At 39.2% G+C, this 10,575-nt stretch overlaps 1 protein-coding gene across 2 annotated transcripts; it reads left to right on the top strand.

The window, feature by feature from the left end:
* The first annotated feature begins 5,664 nt into the window (after positions 1–5,664).
* LOC137727401 (adenylosuccinate synthetase 2, chloroplastic) lies at positions 5,665–9,499 on the top strand. Of its 2 annotated transcripts, none has more exons than XM_088686792.1 (6): positions 5,665–5,901; positions 6,087–6,171; positions 6,941–7,252; positions 7,321–8,013; positions 8,301–8,612; positions 8,732–9,499. In XM_088686792.1, exons 3-6 carry the CDS (start codon positions 6,950–6,952, stop codon positions 8,900–8,902), a joined length of 1,479 nt encoding a protein of 492 aa, XP_088542918.1. In that variant the 5' UTR covers positions 5,665–5,901; positions 6,087–6,171; positions 6,941–6,949; the 3' UTR covers positions 8,903–9,499. The 2 variants fall into 2 exon arrangements, with proteins under 2 accessions (XP_088542918.1, XP_088542919.1); XM_088686793.1 differs by having other exon boundaries at positions 5,710–5,901; positions 5,999–6,171.
* The last annotated feature ends 1,076 nt before the right edge of the window (positions 9,500–10,575 follow it).

Here is a 10,575-nt window from a genome sequence, read left to right on the forward strand (position 1 = left end):
CCCTGGTCCTCTTCTTTCTAAGGGGACTGGTTGTGGCCGAGCGGACCCTCTCTCGGCTGGTATGGGCACATTCGTCGGGAGCTGCCGCGGTTGACCGACCTGGCCATCTTCGAAAGCTTTACTGACTAGTAGTTCAAGCATTCTGGTCTGTGTATCGCTATTACTACGTATTGCGTCTAGCAAATCATTCATCTTCTGACCAATCGACTGCTCGACCTGACGATATTGTTCATCCAGTCGTCTCCGAAGGAATGTCCTAGTTGGTGGATCGGAACCTTCTCCACCATCGTCATCACAATCTTCTACAATCCCTTCCATGAACATTCCAGCTGTTTGATTCGGGACTGTGGGGTTGTAAGGTTGTCCGCCGAGACAGACTTCATTCTCTCGGCGTGTTATACTAGTGGCCTCGGGCGGCGCAATTATGATCGGATTTTTTGTAGAATGCAAATCCTGCCCAAGGCCTTGCACTGGCAAGTCAGTTGTTGACTTTCCCATGGTTGTTTTCTGCTTCGTAGACCGTGTCTCAATGGTCATGAACTCCGAAGGTTTAGCACAATTGTCCCACTGGGCGTGCCAAAATGTTGACCCTAAAAATTACAACACCTACGTGGCGCGCAGGCCGAGTAACTAATAAGCTAACTACGTCCTTCGGTTGAATGCGGGGCGTGCCAACTCGTCGGCCGAGCCTGGCCGAGGAGTAAAATTTGTTGATGTAGCTTTGAGCGCGTTGCTGACTTCTTTAACTTGCGATTGCGACCGAGGAAGGAACACTCTCGGTCTCTGGGTTCTACAGCCTGAAGACAAGGCTGCTAATTCTGCGGAGTTCACAAATCGTCCGAGCCCGATTCGGTCACTGTGATTATATTCGTGAGAGTATAAGCACGTCGAATTGAGACCAAGGTGTATAGGCACAGGTACTCGAACGTGATATATGTCTTGATGGTAAACGTAGTTCGGGCGTCGGAATGCCGAACCCTGAAACTCACCTGTGAGTATCCAATCATAAAACCACTCGGCGACCAGTACGCCGAGCAATGTGATTCGTAACACCTAACTATGCCGAGAAAGCTTAGCAAGGTGACCTCTGCCAACAAAGGTTCGAAAACCTTTCTCGACCGAGACTTGGATAGATAATCGGTCGACCTCGACGCAGTGCTGTTTATCCAAACTGAAGATGCTTCTCGGTCGGCTGATTCTGCGGCAGCAGTGCTGTTTATCCAAACTGAAGGTGCTCGCCGGGCGCTTCCACAGTGCTGTTTATCCAAACTGAAGGTGTGTCGGCAGAAAAAGAAAAGGAAAAATCTCAAGATGTTGAGAGGTTTTGCGCAGGGCAAATGTATGCTGATTTGAAGGTCTTCTCTGCTTGCATGATTTCTTGTATTTATAGTGTCTCATTCCTTGAAACCGACTCCGATTTGGATTGGGAGTCCTTGTCCCATTCCGCTTCTTCTTCGAACAAACCTACTCCTACTGGGATTCTGAATTTTCCTTCTTTTCTGGACTTCATTCCTTGCTGGTCGAGAATCCTAGTTGCACCGGGACTTCCTCGACCTTTCTATTTATCTGGACTACTTCTGATGGGATTTGGCCAACCCTGCCAGCTGGCCCGGGCCTTATTTATTCGGCCCATAGTATTTATCATCTCCTTGGGCCGAGCACATCCTGCTGCTCGACCCAGCAATAATATTTCGGGCCCAAACACTTCCTCATTTGGAAAACCGCATGGTTAATGAATAGACTTTTACTATATATAAAAGTAGAGATAAAAATACTTGCAAGAAAATAAAGTAATTGTAATATAAATTACTCAAATAAGGTCGTTCTTCACAATAATTAAATAAGTAATGGGTACTTAAACTAATTCCTAGTTAACTATTTTAAACAAAGTTTTGAAAAGATTGATTTTTTATGTCTTAAAATAATAAAAACAATTTAAAGAATTGGGCAAAAGTAAAATAATTTAAACAAAGGTAAATTACACAAAACTACATCAATGGTTCATTAACAGTTTCATACCTCGTCTTTACAAAGTTTCAATGTCATACGGTATCTTCAAATTTGTTGCAATGTCATACCTTCCTTCAGTTGTCTGTCAATTCCTCCGTTAAATGCTGACATGGCTTGCGACGTAGCACACTTTCTATTAAAAAACTAAAAAAATATTATTAAAAACTAAAAAAAAATCATTTATTATTTTTAATTATTAAAATATTAATTAATTAAAGAAAGTTATTAAAAATTAAAAAAAAAAAAAAAAAACCCACTCCATGTTCGTCTTCCCCACCTCTTGCAACCCATAAAGAAAAAAGAAGAAGAAGAGAAAAAAAAAAAAAAAAAAAAAAAAAAAAAACCCATCTTAATCTTCCCCGACCCCCCCTTCCCTGCAACCCACTCATTTCTTCCTCCTCCCGTCTTCCCCTTCCCTCCTCCTTCGCACCCACTACCTGCAACCCAAGAAAAAAAAAAAAAAAAAAAAAAAAACCATCTTCATCTTCCTCGATCCCCCTTTTCCCTGCAACCTAGATGCCGTCTTCCGCTGATTCCACGGGTGGAGAATTTGGGCATGGAGAAAATGGGGGGAATGGGTGTGGATTTAAGGAGTGGGGTGTGTAGAGGATGGAAGATGGTGGATGCAAGGGTGGGTGTAGAGGAGGAGGGAAGGGGAAGACGGGAGGGGGAAGAAAGGGGTGGGTTGCAAGGAAGGTGTGGTCGAGGAAGATGAAGATGGTTTTTTTTTTTTTTCCTCTTCTTCTTCTTTCTTTTTGGGTTGCAGGTGGCGGGGGGAGAAAGGGGTGGAGGGGGGAAGACGAACATGGGTGGGTTTATTATTATTATTATTATTATTATTATTCAAAAATATTAAATATTTTTTTTTTAGTTTTTAATAATATTTTTTAGTTTTTTTTATAGAAAATGTGTCACGTCAGCATTTAACGGAGGAATTGACAGACAACTGACGTAATTATGAAATTGTAAAAAATTTGTAGATGAGGTATGACAATGAAACTTTTTAAAGACGAGGTATGAAACTGTTCATGACCAATAGTTGAGGTAATTCTGTATAATTTACCCTTAAAACAAGGATAAATTGTATTTTACCCTCTTAGGTTTGAGTGTAATTGCAACCTCATACAACATCTTTAAAACATTTAAATCTCATACATTTACTTACATTTTATTTCAATACCATACATCTGGTAACTGACCCGTCAAGTGATGACGTGGCACATGGTGACCTACATTTAGGTGATGACGTGGCAAATAAAATTAACTAAATATTAAAAAGTTAATTTAAAAAAATAATATTAAACCAAAACAAATATAAAAACCACTTCATCTTCTCCATTAACACATTCTCTTCTTTGACACCTTATCCATCGCCTTTATCACCTCCTGAATCATCTTCACATCTATGATCCCGTCCTTTGCCAGTTGCCACCACTATCTGGTTGTTGTTGCATTATTGTCCTACAACAGTATCCTATCCGTCGGACTAACCCAACCCCAAAAACCCATCTCAAATCGTTAGAAAGGTTAGGATTTTTGCCACAATCGCCAAACTATTGCTACAAAATTTGGTTGGATTTTGCAATGCCGCTCTAAATTCTTGAACGAGGGTCGAATTGAGATCCACCAAAGAGTCGTTGATTTTGGCGGCGAGAAAAGCTTCTCGCCCAAATTCACATCCATGGAGGCTAGCGAGTCGTTGATCCTGTCAACCATGTATACAAATAGGCCCTTGTAGACGCCCATAACTTTCTTTAGATGGGTGCCCTTACTGGTGTACCCAACTGATTCGGTCGCTTTGGGTGGGTTTTCCTCCTACAGCCGCTCAAAGCGAATTCGGGTCGGGGAGGGGAGGGGACGAGTCGTGTGGTGGTGGTGGAAGAAGGTCCTTCAATTGTTCCGTAATGGTGTTGGTGGTGGTGTAGGTGGTGGCGTAGGGCATGGTATGGGCGCCCCAGCTTGATCTAGGGCAGATGAGGTTAATAATTAGGTGAGAATGGATGGATGGAGAAGTAGGGTGAAGATGGATGGGTTGGTGGGCCCAATGTTTTTTTAATTAATTAATTTTTAATTTGTTTTTATCCATGTGGTGCAAAGTTGGTAGCCACATTATCACATAAATGTGAACCAAAATGTGCCACATCATCACCTAACAGTAAACTTAACGGATGTATGAAATTAAAATAAAATGTAAATAAATGTATGAGATTGCAATGTTTTAAAGATGTTGTATGAGGTTGCAATTGCACTAAAACCTGAGGGGGCAAACTGTAATTTACCCTTAAAACAAAACGGTTTTTCAAAATCAAATTGTAAAAACACTAGGGTTCCACTATTATCTTAACAGTCATGCGTAATTTTTCCAATTACTTACTTACACATGCATATTTTAAAGGTTATATTTTCCTAATATATGCTCTACTTAGACCCTCAATATAGAGCGTATATCAAACATTCATTCCGTCTGTGGTATTTAGTTCAAATCTAAACATGCAAGACTCATTAAACTTTATGAAAACCTTTTGAAAAAGCATGAAACACGTGGTATTCATCCTAAGTGAAATTACAATTATTAACCATAACAAGCTTTCGTCAATTTCAGGGAGAACCCTCCAACCAAAATTGTATCAAGTTACTTTTCCAAATATCCCAATGATTAAGCATTCAGACAAATAGATAGTTTCAAACATGGTGATTAATAATTTAAAACCTACATGCATAAAATCATAAGCAAGTTGAAAAGAAACTACAATTTTTGCTAAGGTTCATGGCATCGCCCTAGCAAAAGAGATTAGTTACACACAATCATAAAGAAAAATATTATTAAAAACATGGATAGAAAAACACTTTGTAAATAAACTTGAATCATCAAAAGCTCTCTAAGCTGAATTCTCCAAAGTAATGCATTAAGAACCCTAATGGCTAAATAGCATTTATTTATACTACTACAATATAAAATCCTTCTTAGAAAAGATCTTAGAATAAGCCTAGGAAATAAAATAAATAAAGAGAAACTAACAAACAATCTCCTAGTCAATATATGGAGAAATTTGTTAGCAAACTGATCAGCCACGTTCTGGGCTCAAAGCAACTCCAAAACAGGTTCAAGACAACTTTTGAAAAGATTAAGATGTCCTGAAAGTATCTCCAGAAGGGCCTGAACCCAGAAAACGCCATCTTGGACGCCAAAAAGCCCAAATAAGCTCAAAACGTCACTTTGGCAGCACTACACGTTAGTCCTTTATTTCATTGCCAAACTGCTTGATAGAAAAATCTGAAACTTTGACATGAATAATCTGAAAGACTCACGAACTTACTCCAATTAGAATCACTCCAAAATTCATTTGTTTGATCAGTTTTTGCTTAAGAAGTAGTTGCATGTCCTAAATTAAGAATGTAAAGTAAAATATTAAAATTTTATCAAAATAATTATCAAAGAATACTAAAAATATGGCCCCAAATTAAAAATTAAAAAAAAAACACTCAGCAAAAATTGTTGTTGAGCCCAAATTAAAAGAATGCTCTTATTAAAATAACAAAATCTACAAAATTTTCACGCACAGTCCATCATCTCTGCATGCCGGAGGATTTTTACTTTTGTTTTATCCGTACGCGACAGTAGTTACAAATACCAGCGCAGCCCAGCCCAAACAAGATGTTAAAAATAATAAAATTAAAAAAGAGATACACCAGCCCAGCGCGCCAACGCTTTGCTCAGTGACGCAGACACGCGACTGGAACTCGACTTGGAGCTTCTCCTCTCCTACTGCTTAGCGCCTCCGCCCTGCACTCCCCATGCACTACACTCCTCCTCCTTCTCCTCCTCGAGCTTCTCTGAACTCCTCCGTCTCGATTCTCAGGATCTGTTTTTGCAAGTGCAACTGGAAGCCTGTAAGTCTATTTATTCTTCTTCCTTCTTATTTTTGGGGTTTATGGCTTTGGGTTTTTTTAGTTTATGTCTCGCTTTTGAAGAATTTGATTTTATCAGAAATAGCTCATGATTGGGAACGGGATTGGGAATGGGAATGGGATTGTTATCTAATCGATCTATCATGTTTACATTACGTCGGAAGCAGCTTGGGCAATTTTCAGCTATTAATTTCAGTGAGTTGGTGGACATTTGACCATCGAACTAAGTCTGCAGACTTTGGAGTTGTTCAGGTTAGTCAGCTCTTCTATTTTAAAATTATGTTTGTGTTAGTGAATTAATACTAGTTTAGAACCTAATTTTTTGGTTGACATTCTTGTTGTGATTTAATTAGTACCTAATTTATATGTTATTCTTGTTGGTTATATCCATGCATTTTGAATGTATATCTTCCCCATATTTCGTTTAAAAATCGTCAATATATGTGAAATTGCGAAATTCGATCAAAATTCAATGATTGGGATGCCCAAGCACAAGCTAACTGACTGGAAAAAATGGCGCCATTGCTGCCGTTAGGTTGCAGAAGCGCCCAAATTACTTCGCATAGAAGAAAGCCTCAATCTGATCAAAAATTCATGATGAAATGATGTTTAGTTACTAAAAAAAGGGTTTGGTATCTTAGCTTTATTCCGGTTAAACTGCAAAAATAGGTCTACAAGGTGTTTTTTTATTACTACTATTAAGGGGAGGGGAAGGCTTCAAAACTATTAAAATAACTTAGGGGAGGGGAGAGGGTAGTTTCAACCCGGGACGCATGGTCGGAAGCCCAACACTCTATCCACTAGGATATTGGATCGCGTGCAAAATTATTATTATTAAAAAGATAATGATATGTAAAAAAAGTGCCAGGTAGACAGTAACAAATACATACATGTTGTTTTTGTAGTTTTTACTTATATATTTTGTATACTATGTGTTTTTTCGCTTATCTATAACATTCACTCGTACTGTAAAGTATGTAAAATTTGGGAAATACATTGGCCTAAACTTAGCCTTACTCAGGTATTCACCATGAACAACCTCTCATCTTTCACAGCCCTGGACTTCAATCCACTTTCCACCCCTTGTTCCTTTGGGACCCAACACCACAGGCCCGTTCTCCTCCAGCGCTCGAGAAATGCTGTCAGCTCAGTGAAGCCCTTGGTCGCCACCCCCTCTTCTCTAAGTTTGTCTGGGTCCCCCAGTCAGGGGCTTAATCGAATTGAGTCGCTAACCCAGGTCTCAGGTGTGTTGGGCTGCCAGTGGGGCGATGAAGGTAAAGGAAAACTCGTCGACATCTTAGCCCAACACTTTGACATCGTTGCTCGTTGTCAGGTAACAAAAAGCTCTCACTTTCATAGCCTGATTGTGTGGTTTTCTGATGACTTTTTGCATCTTTTTAGGGTGGAGCTAATGCTGGACACACCATTTACAATGCAGAGGGGAAGAAGTTTGCACTTCACCTTGTTCCCTCAGGTATTCTTAATGAAGAATCTCTTTGTGTTATTGGAAATGGAGTTGTGGTGCATCTTCTAGGGCTCTTTAAAGAGATTGATGGCCTTGAATCTAATGGGGTATCCTGCAAGGGAAGGATATTGGTCTCTGATCGTGCACAACTCTTATTTGATTTCCACCAAATAGTGGATGGGCTTCGAGAATCTGAGCTTTCTGAATCTTTCATTGGCACTACCAAAAGAGGAATTGGGCCTTGTTACTCTAACAAGGTTATCCGAAATGGTATTCGAGTGAGTGACTTGAGGCACATGGATACTTTTCCTCTGAAGCTAGATGAACTATTATCAGATGCTGCATCAAGATTCCAAGGTTTTGACTATGGACCCCAAGTGCTAAAAGAAGAAGTTGAAAAGTACAAGAGATTTGCTGAGAGAATGGAACCCTTCATTGCTGATACTGTGCTTGTCGTGAATGAAGCCATCTCTGAGAAGAAAAAGATTTTGGTCGAAGGGGGTCAGGCAACAATGTTGGATATTGACTTTGGAACTTATCCCTTTGTAACATCCTCTAGCCCTTCAGCCGGTGGGATTTGCACTGGTCTTGGCATTGCTCCCAGAATTTTAGGTGATCTGGTTGGAGTGGTAAGTAGATGGTTGCTCTCTGGTAGTTGTAGAGAGGATTTTCAATCAATTGGGTAGGGCAACTTGAATAAACATGTATCGAAGTAACTCTATTTCTGCAAATAGGTTTCTTTTATTGTTTTTGTCTTTACTACTGTGATTCATGTTAAGGATTTTTCTAGTCGAAATCTTTAAAGGGAGACAGGACACCGTATGGTAGTACTGGTCATGGCATGTAATCTTGCAGTTAGTACAAAGGCCAATTGAGATGGTGAGGTAATGTTGCTAACTTGACGTTGTTTCCGTAGGTAAAAGCATACACTACAAGAGTTGGTTCTGGTCCCTTTCCCACAGAAATCTTGGGCCAAGGGGGCGACCTCCTTAGGTCTGCTGGTCAGGAGTTTGGCACAACTACTGGTCGCCCTCGTCGTTGTGGTTGGCTTGATATAGCAGCACTGAAGTATTGCTGTCAGATCAATGGATTTTCTTCTCTCAATCTCACCAAACTTGATGTTTTGTCTGATCTTCCCAAAATTCAGTTGGGTGTTGCCTATAAACAGAAGGATGGTACACCGATTAAATCGTTCCCTGCAGACCTTCGTGATCTTGAGCAATTCGAGGCATGTCCTTGCCTCTCCCTTCTATTTGGATATGATATGATGTTTTTATCTTAATTGGATTTTATTAGAAGATAAAGGTTCATTTTTAACGCTTGTTGCTATTGCTTTTCTATGTTCAGGTGGACTATGAAGAAGTGCCTGGATGGGAATCGGATATTTCTTCTGTCAGAAATTACTCCGACCTTCCAAAGGCCGCACGTCAGTATGTGGAAACGATAGAAGAACTTGTTGGTGTACCCGTCCATTACATTGGTGTAGGGCCTGGACGCGATGCACTGATTTACAAATAGTAATCTCGATTTTCCCTTGATACTTGAGTTGATTGTTCAGATTAGAAGTAATTTCCAAGACCGAGTTCGATTTAACACATTTTCCACCCGAGGCGGCCACAAGAAATCTATGTTGTGTTTAGGATTGCTTGTTGTAATGCATGGATTACTAGGGTAGGAATGTGTTGGAACGATTTGAAGTCAGTCTGTCAGAGTACTCAGGGTCGGTCGTTATCGTAGTTTTCATGTATTAGTTGTGGGCTGCACTATTATTTGATAGCAGGTAACAGATGCCTAATCTCATCTCACATTAATATGACAATTTATGTGTGAGAAACAGGGTACTCGGGGTCGGTCGTTATCGTAGTTTTCATGTATTAGTTGTGGGCAGTACTATTATTTGATAGCAGGTAACAGATGCCTAGGCCCATCTCACATTAATATGACAATTTATGTGTGAGAAAACAGAGTACTCGGGGTCGGTCGTTATCGAAGTTTTCATGTATTAGTTGTGGGTTGTGCTATTATTTGATGGCAGGTAACAGATGCCTAGGCTTATCTCACATTAATATGACAATTTATGTGTGCGAAAATCAATCGCATTCACTTTTGTCTCCATTTCAAGCTCTCCGCTCTGCATTCACTTTCGTCTCTGTGTCAACCCCTTCCGTTGAGGAGGGACCCCTCAACTAAGCTTTTATTTGAGAGATGTTTGTAGGACTTACTCGACATCGTATTTCAACGACTCAACCGTCCATCTTCAGGTCTTCACTGAAACATCAACTTTACCAAAAATCTCCCAAATTTGAAATCATTTCACCGTTGAGTACCAATGGTAATACTACCCGACTCTGTTTTACTCTTTTTTAACTAGATGTCTGTGTGAAAGTAACAACAGGAGAATAAATGAAGAGAAAAATAGACTCTGATCCTTCATCGCCGGCCCTTTCTTGCCAAGGTCACAAATTTATAAACTACTACTATTAATCATGGAAAAATTTGACATTTGTCTCAATTGTTTGTCATTTGTTATTTAATTAAGACTTGCTAAAAATACATCGAATTTTTTGTTGTACGGCAGAGCATGCTCAATGACCAGAGACATCCACGAAAAATAAGTTATGTTGTCTATATGCAATTGCAATCGAGGAATTTCAGGCCTCTCAATTATGTTGAATAAAAAAAACCACCAAATTCTAATTTGATCAAGAAACTTTAGGTTTTAATCTAATTATTAAATAAAGTTAGTAGATGGTTTTTGATTAATTAAAAGTTTTGAAAAGTTCTTTTCATTAAAGTTCCCTATTTTTAATGTTTAGGCATTGTTAAGGATAATACTTTTTTGGCTTATGCGAATAACATATCTTTATCGTACAATTTTACAACTAGAAGTAGATATGTTCAATTTCTTAATAATTCATCTGAAAATTATCTTTATACATGGAACAGATCGACGGTTTAAGTACCAAGTAACATATTCATAATGAATCATTATCCTCTCATACATTTATAGGACTGAAACTATCATACATTTGTGGGATTGATCTTCAAATGAAGATTAAAAAAATTAAATTTTAATTGTCACTCAGTACCATGATTTAGTGGTATTCTTCTTCACTTGTAAGTGAGAGGTCTTAGATTCGATTCTCACCAAAGACGAATTTGAACAACGTTATTGCTAGTCCATTATGAGG

Source organism: Pyrus communis, chromosome 15 (genome assembly GCF_041283825.1).
Source record: "Pyrus communis isolate YQ-2024b chromosome 15, ASM4128382v1, whole genome shotgun sequence".
NCBI lineage: Eukaryota > Viridiplantae > Streptophyta > Magnoliopsida > Rosales > Rosaceae > Pyrus > Pyrus communis.